Here is a 24,763-nt window from a genome sequence, read left to right as displayed (position 1 = left end):
ACCCAAAAATCTTCTCCATAGAATGATCCCCACGCTCCGATCTAAGATGTTTCTATATTGGGCCATCTATTTTAATCTCCTACATTTCAAATGGCTATAATCATCTGATGGAGAAGATTTTTTGGGCATGACCAATATAGTTTGGTGCCCAAATCATGAATGGTTTATATGGCCCACTGTATCTTTTTACTGTACTTGCATATGCAACTTTCACCGTATAAAAACTCCTATTATAAACTGCCAGTCTGTTTGGTTGATAGGAAAGGTCATTCTACACACAAATGATTTCTCTTGAAATCCTTTTCATTTCATTACTTTATTAGAAAAGGTTTTCTAATATATATATATATATTTATTTATTTATTTATTGAACCAAAAGTTTAAAAGGTTTTCTAATAAAGTAATGAAATGAAAAGGATTTCAAGAGAAATCATTTGTGTGTGGAATATATATATTAATGGTAGCCAAGAATATATTGAAAAAAAAGATCGAGATGGTTAGATTAAAAAGGAGGAAATAAAGAAAAACTACCGCGAATCAAGGAGGGAGGGAATCAAATAATGCTAAAGAATTTTTGGATACGCCCTACCTAGCTAATCCATCCGTCACCGAATTCACAGATCGTCTCACAAGCAAAAAGTATGGGCGATGAACCATTCCTATCACTATATATATATTTGAATTGTAGCGAAGAATATATTAAAAAAAGAGTGAGATAGTCAGATTACAAAGGAGGAAATATTTCTAAAAACTGCGAATCAAGGAGGGAGGGAATCAAATAATGCTAAAGAAATTTTGGATACGCCCTCCCTAGCTAATCCATCCGCCACCGAATTCCCAGATCGTCTCACATTCAGGAAAGGTATGTGCGATGAACAATTCCTATCAAATTTTTTTTTTGAATGGTAGCCAAGAATATATTTAAAAAAAAAAACCGAGATGGTCAGATTACAGAGGAGGAAATAAAGAAAAACAACTATACCAAAAACAGCGAATCAAGGAGGGAGGGAATCAAATAATGCTAAAGAATTTTTGATACGCCCTCCCTAGCTAATCCATCCGTAGCCAAGAATATATTGAAAAAAAGAGTGAGATCGTCAGATTACAAAGGAGGAAATAAAGAAAAACAACTATTACAAAAAACAGCGAATCAAGGAAACAAAACGAGGGTTGTATGCCTTAGGATTGAGATTTCTAACAAATGGCACCACTCTATAATGCTAGCTTTTCTTTCAGAAGTCCTCATTTCCAAGATCCATAGAATTATTTAGCTCCTGAAATTGTACAACCCAATCTCTTCCTTTTGCCATCGTTTCTTGAGCTGCTCCTCACTTAACACTAGAAGTCAGTGCAGTATATAGTCTCTAAGATGTTTTTATTCTTTCTTAGGGGGAAACATAAGAATGACGAAGAAGGAAAGAATGTGTGAAATAGAAAAACCAACACTTATCTCTCAAATAATTGAAGGGAAATACACTAGGTCTGTAAAGCAAGGTAACTATAGCTCACTCGTTGTTTTAATGGATAATGACGTGAAAGGAGGAAAACAAAACAATCTATCCTTGTTGTTTATTGGTGAATTATGTGAAAGGAAATGCTGCTAGGCTAAAGCAAGGCAACCATGTTCCACTAAGAAGGAAAATGCTTCATTGGTTTTGACCAGTCTTATTGCTCTTTTCCAAAGCATTAATGGCCCATAGTTTTGGATGTACATAAGATAGGAGTTCTTAAAATTTCTCGATAAGATAAAAGTAGAAGGAAATGAAAATGTATTCTTACCTCTTTACATCCCAATTTGCAGCACAGGCAGCCTTCAATTTGTTTGGCCGGGCAACCCCATTGATTTGTTTACTTCCTTTAGATTTATTGACGGTTATTTTATTTAACGGTCATGAGTAGTGATTTGTTTTGGGAAGTCATTGTAAGACCCTTTTGATGGTTTAATTAACTGTGAAGTTTAGCTACGCTGCAAATTCATTGTACAGGTGATTGAAGGGTTGCCAGTCTTGCGTGCCCATGCGGGTGAGCTATGGGTGAGCGGACTTGCGAGACAATTTCGCATAAAGATATTTCGCACCTTAATTTTTCATGAGAGAAAAACCACCTTGTATTTGATTTTGTCTTTTTCATTTAATTCATGTTATGTAGTGGCTTTTCACTCTTGAAAAAGTGAGCCCCAAAATGGCTTCTTGCAAAATTGCATAGCAAGCCCTAGATAAAAGCTTGCATTTCGAAATTTCAAATGCTCTTGGGTGATCTAAGCCATTCATTTCTCATCCCCTGACGTCGACATAATGTGACCCAAAAATCTTCTCTGTAGAATGATCCCCACCCTCCAATCTAAGAGGGTTCTATATTGGGCCGTCTATTTTAATTTTCTACATATCAAATGGCTATAATCATCTGATGGAGGAGATTTTTAGGGCATGAACAATATACTTTAGTGCCCAAATCATGAATGGTTTATATCAGCCAAACATAACGGGCCCACTGTATCATTTTACTATACTTGCTTATGCAACTTTCACCGTATAAAAACTCCTATTATAAACTGCCACCCTGTTTGGTTGGTAGGAAAGGTCATTCCACACACAAATGATTTCTCTTTAAATCCTTTTCATTTAAACTTTGGGTTCAATATATAAGAAAAAAAATTCCTAAAAAAGTAGCTCTCCTATTTGAATGCTTAAACGATTCCCATATCTCAAAGAATGTAGAGATATTTTCTCTGACTGTCTTACCATCTACGCCCCTTCTGCTTGTGTTTTCTAATGGTGGTTTTCTTTTCTTTCAAGAAAGATAAACAAAAGGTATTGATGTAAATATGAAAGATGAGAGAAGTCCTTAACACCAGTGCAACACTTCCTTTGTTAATGAGAGGAGTAGCAGAAGAAGGTCTATCTGGGGCGGTTTTAGGAAAATCTATGGGGCTTTAAGGGTGCGTTGATCAATGTAAGGGTATGAGAGGTTGGTTTTGGTGGAAATAGCAACTTAATTAAAGGGAGCCCTTGCAAAAACAAAATACAAGGGCGCCCCCATGGGTCCATCTCAATTCATTTATAGGGGAGGATTTCCTAGGCAATTTCGAAGATAGCCATTTTGGGACTCACTTTTGCCACTCAAATGAATTAAATGAGCACAAATCTGCTAGAAAGTGAGCCTGTGTGGCCTTTCTCTGTTGCAAAAGTAACCCTTGAAATCACTTTCTGCGAAATTGCCTAGCAAATCCTTTACAAGGGCACATAAAAAAATGAAAACGGCTGCGACAAGTATAAAATTATAGGAACAATAAATGCACTTTTGCAAGGGCGCCTTTCATTGCTCTTTTGTTAATATGATCTAACTTCTACTAATCATTTATGGCCACTGCTAATTTGGTGGAGCTTCACATATTCTCGAGTGTTTTTGCATGTTAGGGTTTTGGGTTGGGCAGGGCTTTTCTGGTTTTAGGTGCCACTACTCACTGAAATCGATTTTTAAAAAATTAAAAACCGACATACACTTGTTCAGTGGTGTGAGATCCCACATCGGAAGATGAGGAAAATTTTCCGGGCTATATGTGTGGATTCTTCCTCCCCCCGTGTAGATGCATTTTCGGCAGCTCCAAAGGACGGACCTTGCAGAGTGTCGGGCACGATTAGTATTGCTGAAAAATAAAAACTGGGGAAGGTGGGAAAACCTAGAGCTGCTTGACAATATTTACACAGTGGGGTCAGGGCCGGGGCGTCACAGATGCGTTTTCAGCATCTCCAACAGGCAGGCCCCACGGAGTGGGTCGAGCATGATTACTGCTGTTGAAAAACAAAACCGAGGATTGTGGGTAAACCTAGAACCCGACAATATTTACACAGTGGGGATCGGAGTGTCACAAGTAAAATCCTTCCGAATAACCACAATAGGAATCTCGGGCCGGGGGATGCTCTTGGAGAGAGTACTTTTCGCATCAATTTTTTTTTTCTCCATATGTGTATTTTGATGTCAAGGACATCAGGTTCAATCCATTCTACATGCTGCTTGCTTGTGTGATTATATGAGTATATGACTACACATTTTTGTATTATAGACCACAATCTGCGGTGAATGTGCTGTCCTAGTTGACTGTATAATGATTTAATCAGGGAAATGATATATTCTCCCCCTTTTTCTTCACTACGCCACCTTTTTTTAGGGTTAAAAAGTGGTAAAAAAAAACACTAAATGGGGGTAGCGGTAGCCGAGCAAAAAAGGGGGGGCTGAATATATCACTTCCCTGTGTATCAATTATGTTTAGTTTTTCCTTATTGGGGATGTATTCGCCCCCTTTTTCTTCCCCATGCCACCTCGAGGGTGACCGGGGAAGAAAAGGGGGAAAATATTTTATTTCCCTTTTGATTTTCATAGAATTCTTTTGTTGTCAATGTTTACACGTTTCGTTCAGTGTTGAGCTCTCACGGGCTCCAGATTGTCTGCTCCATTGGGCTCAACCTTATAATTATGATTCTGATGGGCAGTTTGAGACATCGTTGGTCTCAATTTGTCCTTTCTACAGCTAGATCGATTGACATCACGGTGGATTAGATGTGAGCTTAGGGCGTGTTTGCCAACCACTATAATTGTTAAGTAGATAAGATCCAGTAAGATCTGAGCCTAGGATCTAGATTGTTAGACTTGGAAGATTAGGTAGTTGGTTGGATGTCAAAAGCACCCAACAACTCCTTAGATATTATAAATCCACCCAACCTAAATAATTAAAGAGTAATTCTAGCAAGACTGAACAAAAAACTGATTCACACCACAACATCACAAGGGACGTAAGTCAGACATGGAAAACTATTTCATTTTTTAATAATAGTTGGTCCAATCCTTGAAAGAGGAGCTGATAAGGAAAGAGGGGGAGAGACTTGAGAGGCATGGTGGAGAGAGCATGATCAATCTTTAAAAACAGTGGAAAAAATGCCTTCAAATTGGGTTTTTTTTTTTTGAGGGAAGTTTCATGTTCCCCTCACTCCAACCCTCTCGAGTCACTTCCTCTCTATCCATCATTCACAACTGAACCACAAATAATCCATGGTCCATGGAATATTTTTTCACAGTTGCCAAACATATGCCCTTAAGTAAACACTTTTCCTAATTAGTCATAGAAATGATAAATGTATTCCATCGACAAGCACAGTTGCATCAACACATTTACATGATGATTCAAATAAGAAGAAAAAGGGGAATGAAAACCATGAGAGATGGTGCATGTGGGGAGTGAATCATCCAGATTTGTAGAAATCGATAACTTTATAAACGGTTTGTGCGATTGTGAGGGCCAAAAGAACAACTGCTGCAACAAGGGCACAGAAACTCCAAGGGCTGTCGAAGTACTTTCCCTTGAAGTCCGAATACCATGTACGAAGTCGTTTCTTCCACTTTTTCGTTCTGCTGTCATAATAAATGTTCAGGGGTTTAATCTTATGTCGAAATGTAAATTTCGGGGTGAACCCCATGTCATATCGGAGCTTTCGAATGAGCTTGACGATGTGGTCGTGATCATGATCAGTAATGATGATACCTTTTTCCTTCACAAAGACAGAGTCCTCGACTGATTGGATGAGACCTCCAATGTACCTAACATAGGAACTGACATAGTGGATTGTGCCCACGTGAAGACTTTCAAATGCTATGAGATTGAGGAGTAAGGATTCTGTACAATCATAGATTCGGATCAATGGAAGGTTAAGGATGCCTTTCTCATCGACGAAATCGAATCCGTCAAGGTTGTTATATTCACGTGGCTGCGACTCCACTCCGGCATTTTTTCTGTCAAGGCTGTTATTTTCACTTGGCTGCAACTTCACTCCGGCATTTTTGTTAAGTTTTGTTGCGTGAATTACTCTTAATCTTAATCCCAATAATCTTGCATTTTCTTCTCCTTGACTAGAAGAATCTAAGTCTCCAACCATGCACATCCTAGCTAGTTCCAACATGTGCTTGCAAGTGTTAGAGCCTGAGTCCATGCGTTTTACTTTGAATGGTGTAGGACGTGAATCAAGGAACTTGACCACGAGATCATTTATGTACTTGGCACTCTGCATGTTCAAGCTCAAGCTCACAAACAGTTTTTCCTATATATATATATATATATGAGAAAAATGATTGTGAGCTTGAAGCTCATATAGCTTATATGAGCTTGAGGCCCAAACACATGGGACCCACATTTTTTGTGGTGATCCAAACCATTCATTTGCAAGGCCCCATCATAGATAGGGTGTGTACCACAAATCAGCTCCATTGGATCATCCTAACCCCTCCAAAAGCAGAGGGCAAAAATGAGCAGATTTGTGGCAAAAAATGTGGGACCCATGTGTTTGGGCCTCAAGCTCGTATAAGCTATATGAGCTTCAAGCTCACAATCATTTCCCTCTATATATTGTTAGGATGATCCAAAGCATTAATTTGAAAGGCCCTTACATAGATAGGGTGTGTACAAAAAATCAGCTCCATAGGATCATCCTAACACATCCAAATGTGGAGGGCAAAATGGACAGACACCGTTTGCCACAAATCTGCCCATTTTTGCCCTCCACTTTTGGAAGGGTTAAGATGATCCGATGGAACTGATTTTTGGTACACACCCTATCTATGATGGGGCCTTGCAAATGAATGGTTTGGATCACCACAAACAATGTGGGACGTATGTGTTTGGGCCCTCAAGCTCATATAAGCTATATGAGCTTCAAGCTCACAATCATTTTCCTCTCTATATATGTGTGTGTGTGTGCGCGCGCGCGCACGCGCTCGTGTGTGAGCGTGCAGATAGATAGATATAACACTAAAAAGAGAGAGAAATTGGGTCCTAGTTTAGAGTACGTCTCACCTCTTCTGGTGTCATTCTTTTTTCAACAGCTACCAACTTGTTGAGAGCAAGTAGAGGGACTTGGTTTTCAATCTTCAACATGTCCTCAAAAATAGCATTACTGTTCTTATAGAATCCGTATTGGCTAAAAATGGGGTCATTTTCAGCATATTGGCCATAGCTCGGGTCGGAGAATTTGCGCAGGACTTCCAGTAAGAAACATCCATCTTGGAAAATCAACTCCAAGAATTTGTTTCTGTCTTTCCATTTGGAGTCAAGATGGTCATAAGACTCCCTCAATTCTTCTACAACTGCCTCCAATGCATTCGCATAATCAGTAGGAGTCGTGGATTTGTCTGATATCTCGAGTAAATGATGAACAGCTCTAACCTTATGTTCCTCCATTGGCATAAGTTGTGGTTTTCCATGATGGTAAGGACCGAATGAGACAATTTGAGGGCCATATGCCTTCATGTTACGATTTCTAACATAAGGCGGCACTCTGTAAATAGATTGCTTGTTCCAAAAATCTTCATTCCCATATATAGATTGATGTCGCTTGTTCAATTGTACAACCCAATCCCTTCTTTCTTCCATCGTTGATTGTTGTGCCATCCCTACAGTCTCCTCCAATTGAAATGTAAGACAAAGAAGAAGATAATTATAGAATAAGGATATGTACCTGCTTAGATTACAAGATTTTTTTGGAGCAGTTTGGAGAGAAAATAATTATAAAAGTTTCAACCTTTTGGGGTAGTGATATATCCGCCGCTTTTGATTACTTGGAACACCCAGCAGCAGCAGTGTACGTGGCAATCAGACCCATTGAATACTTCTGACCTGAAGTACATCAGCCCCTATACAGTCATTGATACACCGATGCTAGGTGTCCCAAGTAATCAAAAGGGGCGGATATATCATTTTCCTTTTTTAACATATGAAAAAAGATGACTTAAATCAGTCCCACTGACATTTTATTTAGAGGGACCTACAATTTATGATGATATTCCTCTAAATTAACCATACTTATGTCATTACCCTCAAGATTAAAAATAGAAAAAAATCCCGAGAAATAAATTTGGTAAGCTTTTGGAGTAAGTGGTTGTTTCACAATCACTTCCCATAAATTTCATCACAAATATTTTTGTTGCAAATCAAAAGGGGCCAATTGGACTCAATTCACACGTGAAGATGATGGGATTTCTTCTTTTCCAAAGAAGAAATCCCATGATCTTCATGTGTGTGTGGAAAGAGAGAGATTAAACTTCCCTGTTACACACATTCTTAATCATTTTAACTGTTAAAGAATTCATTTCTCTAAAAATAATTCAAAGGAAGTGACCTCTACATGTTATTTGGCATAGAATTATTCTCAATTTAATGCAAATTGTGTTGGAAGTATTGATCTTCATGAGGAATGCCTCAGTAGGGAGTATTTGCTCAAATACATTAGACCCACCGGGTTCCAAAATCAGGCATGGCCATTAGACAAACCTAAATTACTCTCTAATTTCTATGGAAAACCCACTAAAACACTACCTAATCTTCAAGGAAACGAAAAAAGAAACCAAAATTCGAGCTATTTTTGTATGACTTGCCTGTAAAAGGAAGTACGATATGACAATAAAGAAAGAGAAATAGAAAGAAGCATACCCGCCTTCACCAAGTCGAGGAAAAGATTATGTAAAAGATTGAAGGCAACCATGGTTCATAAATAGGAAAATAAAAGAATATCTCCGTGTTGCATTGATTGTGAATGATGTGAAAGGAAACCCTGCTGGGCTGTAAAGCAAGGCAACCATGGTCCATTAAGAAGAAAAATTGAGCATTGATTTTGTTCCCCATGCCACCTCGAGGGTGACCGGGGAAGAAAAGGGGGAAATATTTTATTTCCCTTTTGATTTTCACAGAATTCTTTTGTTGTCAATGTTTACACATTTCGTTCAGTGTTGAGCTCTCAGGGCTCCAGATTGTCTTTGTTCTAATGATTTATCGGCTCCATTGGGCTCAACGTTATAATTATGATTCTGATGGGCAGTTTGAGACATCGTTGGTCTCAATTTGTCCTTTCTACAGCTAGATCGATTGACATCACGGCGGATTAGATGTGACCTTAGGGCGTGTTTGCCAACCACTATAATTATTAAGTAGATAAGATCCAGTAAGATCTGAGCCTAGGATCTAGATTGTTAGACTTGGAAGATTAGGTAGTTCGTTGGATGTCAAAATCACCCAACAACTCCTTAGATATTATAAATCCACCCAACCTAAATAATTAAAGAGTAATTCTAGCAAGACTGAACAAAAAAACAGATTCACACCACAACATCACAAGAGACGAAAGTCAGACATAGAAAACTATTTCATTTTTTAATAATAGTTGGTCCAATCCTTGAAAGAGGAGCTGATAAGGAAAGAGGGGGAGAGACTTGAGAGGCATGAGTGGAGAGAGCATGATCAATCCTTAAGTGGAAAAAAATGCCTTACTTCAAATTGGTTTTTTTTTTAAGGGAAGTTTCATGTTCCCCTCACTCCAACCCTCTCAAGTCACTTCCTTTCTATCCATCATTCACAACTGAACCACAAATAATCCATGGTCCATGGAATATTTTTTCACAGTTGCCAAACATATGCCCTTAAGTAAACACTTTTCCTAATTAGTCATAGAAATGATAAATGTATTCCATCGACAAGCACAGTTGCATCAACACATTTACATGATGATTCAAATAAGAAGAAACAGGGGAATGAAAACCATGAGAGATGGTGCATGTGGGGAGTGACTCATCCAGATTTGTAGAAAGCGATAACTGTATAAACGGTTTGTAGGCTTGTGAGGGCCAAAAGAACAAATGCTGCAACAAGGGCACAGAAACTCCAAGGGCTGTCGAAGTACTTTCCCTCGAAGTCGGAATACCATGTACGAAGTCGTTTCTTCCACTTTTTCGTTCTCTTTTTCGATCTGTTGTCATAACAAATGTTCAGGGGTTTAATTATATGTAGAAATGTAAATTTCGGGTTGAACCCCATGTCATATTGGAGCTTTCGAATGAGCTTGACGATGTGGTCGTGCTCATGATCAGAAATGATGATACCTTTTTCCTTCACAAAGACAGAGTCCTCGACTGATTGGATGAGACCTCCAATGTAGATAACATAGGAACTGACATGGTGGATTGTGCCCACGTGAAGATGTTCAAATGCCATGAGATTGAGAAGTAAGGATTCTGTACAATCATAGATTTGGATCAATGGAAGGTTAAGGATGCCTTTCTCTTCGTTGAATGCGAATCCGTCAAGGTTGTTATATTCACATGGCTGCAACTCCACTCCGGCATTTTCGTTAAGTTTCGTTGCGTCAATGGATGTCATTAATCCTGCACTTCCTTCTCCTTGACTAGAAGAATTAGAAGAATCTAAGTCTCCAACCATGCACATCCTAGCTAGTTCCAACATGTGCTTGCAAGTCTTAGAGCCCAAGTCCATGTGTTTTACGTTGAATGTTGTACCAGGTGATTTAAGGAGGAACTCGACCACGAGATCATTTATGTACTTGGCACTCTGCATGTTCAAGTTCAAGCTCACATACAGTTTTCCCTATATATATATATATATATATATATATATATATATATAGAGAGAGAGAGAGAGAGAGAGAGGAAACTGTTGGTGAGCTAGCTTGCCCAATCACATGGGTCCCACATTTTGGGGAGTGATCCAAACCATTCATTTGCAAGGCCTTATCATAGATAAGGGGTGTACCAAAAATCAGCTCCATAGGATCATCCTAACCCCTCCATTTGTGGAGGACAAAAATGGGGCAGATTTGTGTCTGTCCATTTTTGTCCTCCACAAATGGAGGGGTTAGGATGATCCTATGGAGCTGATTTTTGGTACAGCCCCCATCTATGTAAGGGACTTTCAAATGAATGGTTTGGATCATCCTAACAAAGTGGGCCCCCATGAGATTGGGCAAGCTAGCTCATCATAAGTTTGGTGAGTAAGCTCACCAACAGTTTCTTATATATATATATATATATATATATATATATATATATATATATATGCGAAAACGGTTCCTACACATATGTGTAGATAAGTTATCTACACACTAGCTTAAAATACAGTGGGGGCCACATTTAAGGCCCTCACATAGATAGGGTGTCCATAAAAAATCAGATCCATAGGATCATCCTAACCATTCGAACTGTGGAGACAAAAAATGGACTAATTTGTGAAGGTTTAAAGACATCCATTTTACCTCCACAAATCGTAGGGTTGAGATTATCCTATGGATCTGATTTTTTGTAGACACCCTATCTATGTGAGGACCTTTAAAATGGATGGCTTGGATCACCCAAACAATGTGGGCCCCCACTGTATTTTAAGCTAGTGTGTAGAGAACTCTCTACACATATGTGTAGGAACCGTTCTCTCATATATATATATAGGGAAAGGTGTGCGTACTCGGTCGAGTAGATAAGCTTATCTACTCGGTCGGGTTAAAAACAGTGGAGGCCCACATTTTTGGGGTGATCCAAACCATTCATTTGAAAGGCCCTTACCTAGATAGGGTGTCCACAAAAAATCAGCCCCATAGGATCATCCTAACCCATCCAACAGTGGAGGGGAAAATGGGCAGATTTGTGGACAAGTTGTGTTTGTCCATTTTTCCCCATTTTCCCCTCCACTGTTGCATGGGTTAGGATGATGCTATGGGGCTGATTTTTTGTGGACACTCTATCTAGGTAAGGGCCTTTCAAATGAATGGTTTGGATCACCCCAAAAATGTGGGCCCCCACTGTTTTTAACCCGACCGAGTAGTTAAGCTCATCTACTCGACCGAGTGCGCACACCTTTCCCATATATATATATATATATATATATATATATGTGAGGAAAATGATTGTGAGCTTGAAGCTCATATAAGCATACATCTTATATGAGCTTGAGGGCCCAAACACATGTCAGCCCACATTGTTAGGATGATCCAAAACATTCATTTGAAAGGCCCTTACATAGATAGGATGTGTAAAAAAAAACAGCTCCATAGGATCATCCTAACCCATCCAAAAGTGGAGGGCAAAATGGACAGACACCGTTTGCCACAAAGATGCCCATTTTTGCCCTTCGCTTTTGGAGTTGTTAGGATGATCCAATGGAGCTATTTTTGGTACACACCCTATCTATGATGGGGCCTTGTAAATGAATGGTTTGGATCACCACAAAAAATGTGGGACCCATGTGTTTGGGCCCTCAAGCTCATATAAGCTATATGAGCTTCAAGCTCACAATCATTTTCCTCTATATATTGTTAGGATGATCCAAAGCATTCATTTGAAAGGCCCTTACATAGATAGGGTGTGTACAAAAAATCAGCTCCATATGATCATCATAACCCATCCAAATGTGGAGGGCAAAATGGACAGACACCGTTTGCTACAAATCTGCCCATTTTTCCCTCCACTTTTGGAAGGGTTAGGATGATCTAATGGCTCTGATTTTTTGTACACACCCTATCTATGATGGGGCCTTGCAAATGAATGGTTTGGATCACCACAAAAAATGTGGGACCCATGTGTTTGGGCCCTCAAGCTCATATAAGCTATATGAGCTTCTAGCTCACAATCATTTTTCTATATATATATATATATATGAGGAAACTGTTGGTGAGCTTAACCAAACTTATGGTGAGCTAGCTTGCCCAATCACATGGGTCCCACATTTTGGGGAGTGATCCAAACCATTCATTTGCAATGCCTTATCATAGATAGGGTGTGTACCAAAAATCAGCTCCATAGGATCATCCTAAGCCCTCCATTTGTGGAGAACAAAAATGGACAGACTTTTTGGTACACCCCCCATCTATGTAAGGGACTTTCAAATAAATGGTTTGGATCATCCTAACAAAGTGGGCCCCCATGTGATTGGGCAAGCTAGCTCACCAACAGTTTCCTCTCTCTCTCTCTCTCTCTCTCTCTCTATATATATATATATATAAGTGTGTGTGTGTGTGTGTGTGTGTGTGTGAGGAAATGGTTTGTGATCAGCAGAAGCTCAGATAAGTTTATCTGAGCAGAGCTCACAAATCGACGGAGGGGGAGGCGCACATTGTTTGGATGATCCAAAACATTCATTTGATAGGCCCTCATATAGATAGGGTGTGCCCAAAAAATAGCTCCATGGGATCCTAACAACCCCACGATTTGTGGAGTTAAAAATGGACGTGTATAAACCTTCGCAAATTTGTCCATATTTTGCCTCGACAATTTGAAGGGTTAGGATGATCTCATGGAGCTGATTTTTTGGTCACACCCTATCTATATGAGGGCCTATCAAATGAATACTTTGGATCATCCTGACAATGTCCCCCCCCCCCCAGCTCAGATAAACTTATCTAAGACCATCTCTCTCTCTCTCTCTCTCTCTCTCTCTCTCTCTCTCTCTCACATATATATATATATATAGAGGAAAGTGTTTCTAGTCCGGCCGACTAGAGATCATTCTCTAGTCCACCACCCAAAAACACATAGGTCCCACATATTTGGGTGATGCAAGGCATTCATTTGATGGGGCCTGACATAGAGACGGTGTCCACAAGAAATTAGCTTCATAGGATCATCCCAACCCTATGATTTGTGGAGCTTAAAATGGACGGCTATAAACCGCCACAAATCTGTCCATTTTTTAACTCCACAAATCGAAGGGTTAAGAAGATTCTATGAAGCTGAATTTTTATGGACATCCTATCTATGATGAGGCCTATCAAATGAATGCTTTAGATCACCACAAAATATGTGAGACCCATGTGTTTTTGGGAGAATGATCTCTAGTCGGCCGGACTAGAAACACTTTCCTCATATATATATATATATATATATATATATATATATATATATATATATATATATATATATATATATATATATATATATGCGTGCGTGTACGGGCGTGCAGATGGATAGATATAACACTAAAAAAGGGAGAGAAATTGGGTCCTAGTTTAGAGTACGTCTCACCTCTTCCGGTGTCATTCTTTTTTCAACAGCTACCAACTTGTTGAGAGCAAGTAGAGGGACTTGGTTTTCAATCTTCAACGTGTCCTCAAAAATAGCATCAAAGATCGTATAGAATCCGTATAGGCTAAAAATGGGGTCATTTTCAGCATATTGGCCATAGCTCTTGTCGGTGAATTTGCGCAAGAATTCCAGTAAGAAACATCCATCGTAGAAAATCAACTCCAAGAATTTGTTTCTGTCTCTCCATTTCAAGTCAAGATGGTCATAAGACTCCATCAATTCTTCTACAACTTCCTCCAATGCATTCACATAATCCGTCGTAGTCGTGGATTTGTCTGATATCTTGAGTAAATGATGAGCAGCTCTAACCTTATGTTCCTCCATTGGCATAAGTTGTGGTTTTCCATGATGGTAAGGACCGAATGAGACAATTTGAGGGCCATATGCCTTACTGTTACGATTTCTAACATAAGGCGGCACTCTGTAAATAGATTGTTTGTTCCAAAAATCTTTATTCCAATCATTAAAAGATTGATGTCGCTTGTTAAATTGTACAACCCAATTCCTTGTTTCTTCCATCGTTGATTGTTGTGCCATCCCTACAGTCTCCTCCAATTGAAATGTAAGACAAAGAAGAAGATAATTGTAGAAAAAGGATATGTACCTGCTTAGATTACAAGATTTTTTTGGAGCAGTTTGGAAAGAAAAATTATTATAAAAGTTCCTACTTTTTGGGGTAGTGATATATCCGCCACTTCTGATTACTTGGAACACCCGGCAGCAGTGTCCGTGGCAATCAGACCCATTGAATACTTCTGACCTGAAGTCTCATTGATACACCGATGCTGGGTGTCCCAAGTAATCAAAAGATGCGGATATATCACTTCCCTTTTTTAACATATGAGAAAAGATGACTTAAATCAGTTTCACTGAAATTTTATTTAGAGGGGCCTACAATTTATGATGATATTCCTCTAAATTAACCATACTTATGTCATTACCTTCAAGATTAAAAATAGAAAAAAAATCCAGAGAAATAAATTTGGTAAGTGATATTTTCACCCCCCTTTCATCCCTGGGAAGCCCCCCCACCCCCCACCCCCCACCCGCAAATGTATTTAGGACTATTCTTTTTACACTAGAAGGGTTGTGGCCCAAGGACGAAGTAGGTGAATATATCACTGTTAGTATAAAAGATTACATAACGCCATCTCTAATAGGTTAAGCTTTTGGAGTAACTAGTTGTTTCACATGGTATCAGAGCCAAAGGTCCAGTGTTCAAACCTCCTGGAGAGCAAAATTCCACATGCATTGACCAAAGCCAAAAGAGGGGCAGACGTGAGGGGGAGTGTTAAGTATAAAAGATTAAATAACGTCATCTCTAATAGCTTAAGCTTTTGGAGTAAGTGGTTGTTTCACAATCACTTCCCATAAATTTCATCAGAAACATTTTTGTTGCAAATCAAAAGGGGCCAATTGGACTCAATTCACACGTGAAGATGATGGGATTTCTTCTTTTCCAAAGAAGAAATCCCATGATCTTCATGTGCGTGTGGGAAGAGAGAGATTAAACTTCCCCGTTACACAAATTCTTAATCATTTTAACTGTTAAAGAATTCATTTCTCTACAAATAATTGAAAGGAAGTGACCTCTACATGTTATTTGGCATAGAATTATTCTCAATTTAATGCAGATTGTGTTGGAAGTATTGATCTTCATGAGGAATGCCTCAGTAGGGAGTATTTGCTCAAATACATTAGACCCACCGGGTTCCAAAAATCAGGCATGGCCATTAGACAAACCTAAATTACTCTCTAATTTCTATGGAAAACCCACTAAAACACTACCTAATCTTCAAGGAAACGAAAAAAGAAACCAAAATTCGAGCTATTTTTGTATGACTTGCCTGTAAAAGGAAGTACGATATGACAATAAAGAAAGAGAAATAGAAAGAAGCATACCTGCCTTCACCAAGTCGAGGAAAAGATTATGTAAAAGATTGAAGGCAACCATGGTTCATAAATAGGAAAATAAAAGAATATCTCCGTGTTGCATTGATTGTGAATGATGTGAAAGGAAACCCTGCTGGGCTGTAAAGCAAGGCAACCATGGTCCTTAAGAAGAAAAATTGAGCATCAGTCATTTTCTTTTCTTGTCGACATTATTGCTCTTTGCCAAAGGACAGACAAAGCATTAAAAAGGGTTTGTTGAGTTGCCATTGAAAAGTCAAACAGTAAAAAAGACTTGTTGTGCCTTAGACTTAATAATGCTGTGACGGTGACCCCAAAAAATTCTGCATAGAATGATCCTCACCGCATCAGAGACGTTTCTATATTATGCCCTCCATTTTAAACCTTTATATCATATGGTTAGGTTCATCTGATAGAGAAGATTTTTGGGACACGAACAAACTACATTAGAGTCCAAATAATCCCGTTTTTAAAGTGTTTTCCTTTCATGTATCCAACAGGTCCGTAGTTTTACATGCACGTAATATAGGAAATAGATTCTTGTTTCTTCACTTTCTAATTTGATAGAAAAGCGAAACAGTAAAAACAGGCTTGTCTTTAGAAAATTCAAATGTGGTCGAGATGATCTAAACCATTCATTGTTGTGCCTTGACGTAGATATGATGTGACCCCGAAATATATCCATAGAAAGAATCTGAGAGGTTTCTATGTGACTGTTATGCCGTTCATTTTAAACCTCTACATTTCATATGGTTAGGATCATCTGATAGAGAATTTTTTTTGGGAATAATCAAATCTACGTTAGAGCCCAATATATTGAATGGTCTGTATCAGCCAATAATGTAGGGAAGTCCTTAAAACCACTTCCCTCGTTGGGACGTTCCCGTTTTTGGAATATGTTGGGGGCTCTAAGGGGGGTTAGTCCCCCATTAGTTCACGACTAACACAGAACTTTAAAGTCCTGATTAGTTTGAAATCCCTACCAAAGTTCCTGTTTGAAGAGTCCCATGCATTCCAAGAAAGACCCTCGATCCACTATACATTCCTAGAGTGAACAATAGTCCAGAAATTCCTCAGGGATTTAAAATCCCACGCGACCAGAGACTAAGTCAAGGGGCCAATCCTCCCCCGGCAAAAATAGGAAGGATTTTCCCCCGTAGGTTAGGGTTTTTTCATAAAATCCTTGTATTTGCCCCCTTCGAGAAATAGAATTTTGTCGTAAATCCCCTATACTGCAGGGTTTTCTCCACCAGTCAGCTCAAATTAAGTTTCTATATTACATTAATTCCTAGATTACGGATTTTTTTTTGTCCATGACAGCAAACATGCAACCAACAATAATAGCAGCCCAAATTAATGTGGAGTAAAATGGTGGGGCCCACCCCTTGAAAATGTAAGGTTTAATGCATAACGTCACTTAATGAGGAATGATAGATGAATGGGCGACCTTGCATAAAGAGCTGGAAAAGGGCCCTTGATTGGATCCACGTCATGAAGTGTAACCTTTTAAAATCGGTTGAGAAAGTCAATTAGGTTGCATTTCATGATGTGGATCCAATCAAGGGTTCTTTTGCAGCTCTTTATGCAAGAGCGCCCTTGCTTCTATCATTCCTTCTTATTGAGGAATGATATAAATTTAGGGGAAGCGATATATGCGCCCCTTTTGATTACTTGGGACACCCAGCAACAGTGTATCAATGACTGCAGAGGGAGTGATGTACTTCACGTCATAAGGATTCAGTGGGGCTGATTGCCACGTACATTGCTGTTGGGCGTCAACAGGCGACATCAATCTTCTCTCGTCTCCCATCTACAATTTTGAGGAAATCCAAGATTCTAAAATTCGCATATCCAAACGGGGCCGTTTGGATACACGGATTTTAGAATCCAAGTTGTTAGTTTGAAAACAGTGTAAAAGAGGGTTCATAATCAAGCTGTTCTATGTTGTCAAAACATATCATCCCATGTTTCAAGGTTTTAGAAATCTTAGGATGCGGGAGAGATTTCAAAAATATAGTGAAGTCGTCTTTCCCAGTCTTTCTCCGGACCTTGCTACTAAGAAAGACGTTAAGAAGTAATTGATTGAGCCCATAACAGGTGATCCAAGGAGTTATATAATAACTTCTTCGGAATGCTAAAAAAAAAATACTTGATTTTGTTTTCTTTTATCTAAGAAATGCCCATAGTACTCTTCCTCCAGTGATTATTTTCAACAAGAAACGATGTTAGGACAACATATATCAGCTTGATCATGAACCCTCTTTTATACTGTTTTCAAACTAAAAAACCTGGATTCTAATATCTGTGTATCCAAACAGCCCTGTTTGGATACGTGGATTTTAGAATCCGAGATTTCTTCAAAATTGTAGCTAAGAGACAAGAGAAGGAGCGGACCAACCGTCATTTTTTACTCGTTTTTTACTTCTTGCCCTTCTTTCCGTCAGCAAGAGAGTAGCAGATCCTCCCATATTTCTAGGTTTTAGAAATCTCAGGATGCAGAGAGATTTTTAAAACCTGAATTTCTCACCTAAAATCCAAAAAACGTTGTCCTGTCAAGACAGCATACAGGAGCTTGATCATGAACCCTCTTTTACATGGTTTTCAAACTAAAAACCTGGACTCTAAAATTCGTGTATCCAAACAGCCCCATTTGGATATGTGGATCTTAGAATCCGGGATTTCTTCAAAATCGTAGCTAAGAGAAAAGAGAATAAGCGAACCAGCTGTAGTTTTTTACTCGTTTTTTACTTCTTGCCCTTCTTTCTGTCAGCAAGAGAGTAGCAGATCCTCCCATATTTTCAGGTTTTAGAAATCTCAAGATGCAGGAAAGATTTTAAAACCTGAATTTCTCACCTAAAATCCAAGAAACGCTGTCAGGACAGCATACAGGAGCTTAATCATGAACCCTCTTTTACACGGTTTTCAAACTAAAAACCTGGATTCTAAAATTTGCGTATCCAAACGACACCTTTTAGCCATTACGTTTACCAAATTGCCTTGTTCTAATGATTTCTCGGTACCATTTGTAAACCTTCTTTGGGATTTAGGAAGAAAAAGAATTAACAAGAGAGAGAATTGCTATACAAAGTGCAAAAATTGTGAAAAACACAACTATGCAAAACCATACAAGCACTGTGGAAGAAAGGTTGAACTACTCGCTGATAAAAACGTGAAACGAGCACTCTAAATTTTTATTCACGTCAACCATCTTCTATATACATCAAGTAATTTGATTTGTTCGTTTGGATAACCACAACCCTTTATCCCAACCTATAAATTATCTCTAATAGTTTCCAAGATAAATAAACCTTTTACTAAGCTATTAGAAACCCAACACAAATACTACTCTATCTAATAGCTATCCGATTCAACCTATTAAACCAAAAGCAAGGACTCTTAAGAGAGAGTCGGTGGTGAATAGTTCACAATTCTCCCCCTCAACACCGACTCGCCAAACTACTCAAACCCGTCATGAATCAACCCCGTCGGCCCGGCCCCTCCGACGCCATGCACGAATCAGTGATGACTCTAGCAATCCCCTTCAACATTAACTCTTCACAAGCCACGCTAAGTTGCTTCTGAGAAAATTTTCACGATCTATCAATTCGCCACTCCTTGACATGTTTTGTACCTTCTAAAAATGTTGAATCCTCCACCTCACAAAAAAGCCAAATTTGCTAACTTCGGGTTCGCCTTTGGAATACGCGTCGATCTCCGTGGCTTAGACGCACTAAATTCATGCAATTCAAAATCTTCAAGTTGCGATGGTCGCAACTCTTCTGGTGAAGCTATAACATCTTTTTCACGCGACGGACTTTTTCCATTCTTCCATGGACTAGAGCTCTTGTTCGTCAAACTGAAATTTTGTGGAATTGCCGTCGAACCTTGACGTGGTGCCTCATGTTCCGACTCTTACACATCTCCATCCATCTGTGAGAGATCAACCGTGCTTTTCACCCATTGGATCGAATCCGGATTTGTTACACCATGATTTTCCTATGGTAGCACAATCGAAACCAATCTCTCTTCCAAACTGCCAATCAAATCTGTTGAGTCTAGCATTGCGGTGTTTTCTACGGACCACCAAGATGACGCTTCATCGAACACCACATCTCTTGACACATAGACCCTTTTCGTACATCGATCCAAGCTTATAACCAATGAACGTGGTTCGAACTGCCGCTTTCTCCATCTTTGTCCTCATTTGCTTTGGCACAAGCACATAGCAAACACAACAAAACACTTTAAAGTGTCTAATTGATGGCCTTTTCCGGTGAGCTTTTGGTAAGGCGACTCATAACTAAGTCGTTATTGCGGAAGACGATTAGTTACATATACGGCCACGCGTATACACTCCGTCTAATATTAAGGACGGACATTCCTCCAATGTAACATACTCCGACACGTCTCAACTAAGTGCCTGTTCTTTCTTTCTGCAACTCCATTCTGCTGTGGAGTTTCAGGACAGGTGAATTGCTTTTTAATTTTGTGATCCCTCAAATAAGTGGAAAGTAACTGAGAAGTGTATTCTCTACCATTATCGGTTCTCAATCAACCGATCTTAAATCCTATTTCGGCTTCTACACATGCACGGAAATCTTTGATCTTTTCAAAGACTTCAGATTTCTCTTGTAGAAAATACACCCAAACATATCTCGAAAAATCATCAACGAATATAAGAAAATAACGGTTTCCACTTACAGACTTCTGCTTCATTGGACCCCATACACCAGAGTGAACCAACTCCAATGATCTTTTTGAGTGAAACTCTGATCGAAGGAAAGGTTGATGGTGTGCTTTTCCAAATTGACATCCAGCACAAATCGTATCTCCCCCTTCTCGAGAAGTGGTACACCGTCTCCATCCGTTTCCCACGCATGATCAGATTGCAAGAAACATCCACTTTCTCGAACACCTTTACATCATCACGTCTAAATAGCACATATCTGCCTGCTAATGTGATCTGCGCTACCGACACTAGATTCTTCGCCATACCCGGTACATGATACACATATTTGAGAATGCTATTTCCCTCACCACACCGCGAGGTAACCGTCACATCACCCACATCCTTCGCAGCATGGACAGAATTATCCGTCGTGACAACCGCATGATTTCCATCATATTTTCGTAACCGCATAAACTTATTTTGATTTCCAGTCATGTGGTGCGAGCATCCAGAATCAATTAACCAATCATTCTCGTAGTCAATACTTTTCTTTCCTGAAGAACTAATTGCACACACTTGACTCTTCACAATAGGAGATTCTGTAACATTCTCGTAGTCATATTCCGTAGCAGTCTCTTCCACTGCCACATCACAAGCAAAAGAAGCTTGCATATCCGATTCACCATCGTCATCCTCCTCCTTGTCTTTGGATTCGACGATAAAATTCCCATCATCGGTCTCAATCATAGCCCTATAATTTCTTCTAATATAACCAGGCTTACCACATCGATAACAATAAAAGTCACATTTTTCTTGTGATTTTTCATTGTTATTAGCCCGGTCATCTCTCTTAAAGCCATCCTTTGGCATCCTATTTTTTCTGCCAATTCCGCTTGCCATTCACCGCAAGTGCTTCCTCACTTTCTTTCACAGACAATCCGGCTATCTGCTTTGCCAACATCTCTTGATTAATTAAAAGATTCTCCAACTCCAGAAGAGACAGTTGTGTTGGCCAACCACGAATAGCAGTGATGAAACCACTAAACTCAGGCCTCAAGCCGCGGATAATCATTCTCCGCATACGGCTTTCACTAATCTTAGACTTCTCGTCTAATTAAGATATCTCATTACACAAGTTTTTAGCTTTCATAAAATAATCAGAAACGGATAAATTACCTTGTGTTAATGAGCCGGTCTCGTTCTCCAAGAACTGCAACCGTGCATCATTCGCCCGTGAAAAGAGAGATGAGAGTGCATCCCACGCTTCTTTCGGAGTTTTCACATATCTAATATGCTCAATCAACTCCTTCTGTATTGACACCTTCAATACATTCAACGCTTTTCTGGCACGAATCTTCCACTTCCGTAGCGTATCCGCTCTCTCTTATGTTACCTCGGTGTCGTTGCCATTCACTTTCTCTCATAAATCCTGGCCTTGAAGATACGACTCCAAGCATGACTTCCAATAGATATAATTGGTATTGCTGAGCTTTTCAATCCCGACCAACATACCAATACTTTTCGTCATCTCTTCTTCCAACCTTGATATCACCTCAAAGCAACCAAAGAACAAACCGGTATTCCCACTTCGATATCCCCTCGAAGCAAATCTAAGAACACACCGGTATTCCTATCGAACACCTTGCTTTGATATCACTTGTAAACCTTCTTTGGTGTTCTAGGAAGAAAAAGAATTAATAAGAGAGAGACTTGCTATACAAAGTGCAAAAATTGTGAAAAACACAACTATGCAAAACCGTACAAGCACTGTGGAAGACAGGTTGCACAACTCTCTGGTAAAAACGTGAAACGAGCACTCTAAATTTTTATTCACGTCAACCATCTTCTATATACATCAAGTAATTTGATTTGTTCGGTTGGATAACTACAACCCTTTATCCCAACCTATAAATTCTCTCTAATAGTTTCCAAGATAAATAAACCTTTTACTAAGCTGCTAGAAACCCAACACAAATACAACTCTATCTAATAGCTATCCGATTCAACCTATTAAACCAAAAGCCAGGACTCTTAAGAGAGAGTCGGTGGTGAATAGTTCACACCATTGTGGTGGGCCAATCCTTATAATTATCATCATATTGGGTAGTCTGAGGCAGGTGTTTTCATAGAGATGACATCAAGGCGGATATGATGTAATGTTAGGGTGTGTTTGCCATGTAGTAAAATAATTGCTTCATTCTCTGTTTTAGGTGATGGGGAAAAAAAGCTAAAGAATCCCTAAAATCACGTCTGGCATCCCCGACAAGCAAAGCCTGATTTCAGATTTTCTCAGTTTTGCATGAATAAAAGATGACAAGATTCTATATAGCAACTTGGAGTCACTTGCCTTGACAATCACGCTGGACCCCACCTTCTGTCTTCATTCATTGCCCGCCTGGAAGGATACTATTTGTGGGTCCCATGAGATGATTTTGATGTGTTGTGTGTTTTTAGACCGATGGCAAAATTGGGAGTATCTGAACCTTGGGACATATATCACACACATGATCCCAAATCCTTATTCCATAAACAAAACCATGAGGTTTGAATTAATTTTTGGTTTGCAAAATATAATCAACGAGTCACATTTTTTTCTTTCTTGCGTAAGGTATTAATTATTGGGATTTGCTAGGGAATTTCACAAAAAGGCATTTGGCGGCTGATTTTTGCATGAGAGAACAGCCACACAGGCTCACTTTCGAGCAAATTTTCACTTATTCATTTAATTCATCTGAGGTGTCTGTTCTCTCATGCAAAAGTCTGATAGTATATCTTTTCATAAATTTGTATTTTCAAGTTTTTTTCTCGAATTTTTACTACACATAGTTTTTCCCTAATCCAAACTTTGTAACTATGCATATGAAAACACCATTAGAACTAATTTTGTGGTTGTGTCTAACTTTTGTTTGTAAAAGACGGGATTTGCTAGGGTCCATCACAAAAGGCATTTCTCAGCTGGTATGTCGCATGTCAGACCAGCCACACGGTTAATGAACACAAAAGCTTTTGTCTTCATTCACTCTATGGCTGGTCTGACAAACTTGTTGTCTTCATTCACTGTGTGGCTAGTCTAACATGCGACAGACCACTGTGAAATGCCTTTTGCGATGGACCCTAGAAATTATTATTCTGTTTTAATCTCATGTATTCATTGAATCAAACTTCAACCAATGCGTCTACTACCAGCTTTGTCACGATTGAGGTTGATTCTTTTTATCCACTCATTTTAGTAGGAAAGCTGGGTTTTGGCAAAACTTCGTACAAAAATCTTTACGCAATTAAATTATTACATTAATTAAGGCCTTGTGTGGCAACCATGAATTTCTTTTTCATTGAATATTAGTTTAAGAGAGGGGGGATAGGTCGAGAATTGAGAGAGCACGAGTGAGGAGACGGTATGAAGTTCTTGAAAACAAGTAAAATTATTTTTCCCTAAATAGGGAAAAATATTTTCCCCTCAACTTTCTTAAATTTCCAACTATAAGCCTGACTTGTAAAAGTCACCAACTTCACCCCCTGAGTTTCAATTTATATAAGGTAGATCCCCTCAGTTGACGGTTCGTCCACAGATAGAATGATTAGGATGATCATATGGAGCTGATTTTTTGGGCACACCCTATCTATATCGAGGGCCATCAAATGAATGCTTTGGATCATCCAAACAATGTGGGCCCACTGTGTTTTTGGTAGTGTTTGGATTCAGGTATGGGGTTTGAGGTCTTCCTTAGCATTGATAGTGTATCAAAAGAGGGGGTCTACCTTATACAAATTGAAACCTTGAGGGTGTAGTTGGTGACTTAATAGTCAAGGTTAGAGTTGAAAATGTCAGAAAGTTGAAGGGGTGTAAGGGGTGTAACTGTATTTTTCCCAAATAAATAAACTATTTTGAATAGCATATTTCTTTTCCTTGATTTTTTAGCCAATTCTACTTCTCTCCTCACTATGACTTCTCAATTTTCTTCCTCTCTCACACCATTGGATAAACTAATATTCCATGGATAAAATTTTCAAGCATGGCCTTAGGGTCTGCTCCAATGACTTAACAGAGTTGTATACCATTCGCTTATTGTCAAAGTAAACACTTTTCCTCATTGATTACAACACACTTTTTTTTTTTGGGTAATTTTGGGTTAGGCAGACCCCCACCAGATATATTGAAAGAGAAGAAGAGAATTACAAGCGAAGGTAAGGAACCCCAGAAGAGTCCTCAACAATAATTACATCCAGCACAAAAGGAAAATCAGAAGGAGGGATGTTGGTCTCTTGAGTGGGAAAGAGATATTT

The 24,763-nt window shown here is 39.1% G+C and overlaps 2 protein-coding genes across 4 annotated transcripts; both read right to left on the bottom strand.

Annotated features, from left to right (window-relative positions):
- Nucleotides 1–5,110: 5,110 nt before the first annotated feature.
- LOC143847314 (UPF0481 protein At3g47200-like) lies at nucleotides 5,111–9,319 on the bottom strand. 2 transcript variants are annotated; one of them, XM_077356109.1, is made up of 3 exons: nucleotides 7,566–9,319; nucleotides 6,842–7,437; nucleotides 5,111–6,053 (listed from the first exon to the last, which is right to left on the bottom strand). In XM_077356109.1, the coding sequence occupies exons 1-3, from the start codon at nucleotides 7,669–7,671 to the stop codon at nucleotides 5,238–5,240; spliced, it is 1,518 nt and encodes a 505-aa protein (XP_077212224.1). In that variant the 5' UTR covers nucleotides 7,672–9,319; the 3' UTR covers nucleotides 5,111–5,237. The 2 variants fall into 2 exon arrangements, with proteins under 2 accessions (XP_077212224.1, XP_077212226.1); XM_077356111.1 differs by having other exon boundaries at nucleotides 8,474–9,319.
- Nucleotides 9,320–9,456: 137 nt separating this feature from the next.
- LOC143847315 (UPF0481 protein At3g47200-like) lies at nucleotides 9,457–14,911 on the bottom strand. 2 transcript variants are annotated; one of them, XM_077356113.1, is made up of 3 exons: nucleotides 13,840–14,911; nucleotides 9,916–10,381; nucleotides 9,457–9,782 (listed from the first exon to the last, which is right to left on the bottom strand). In XM_077356113.1, exons 1-3 carry the CDS (start codon nucleotides 14,434–14,436, stop codon nucleotides 9,478–9,480), a joined length of 1,368 nt encoding a protein of 455 aa, XP_077212228.1. In that variant the 5' UTR covers nucleotides 14,437–14,911; the 3' UTR covers nucleotides 9,457–9,477. The 2 variants fall into 2 exon arrangements, with proteins under 2 accessions (XP_077212228.1, XP_077212227.1); XM_077356112.1 differs by having other exon boundaries at nucleotides 9,461–10,381.
- Nucleotides 14,912–24,763: the final 9,852 nt, after the last annotated feature.

The sequence above is a fragment of the Tasmannia lanceolata genome, unplaced genomic scaffold, assembly GCF_043159265.1.
Source record: "Tasmannia lanceolata isolate RefF3 unplaced genomic scaffold, GAP_Taslan_0.1 ptg000015l, whole genome shotgun sequence".
NCBI classification, from domain to species: Eukaryota; Viridiplantae; Streptophyta; class Magnoliopsida; order Canellales; family Winteraceae; genus Tasmannia; species Tasmannia lanceolata.
Note: the sequence above shows the minus strand (reverse complement) of the source record. Positions and strands in the feature narration are given on the sequence as shown.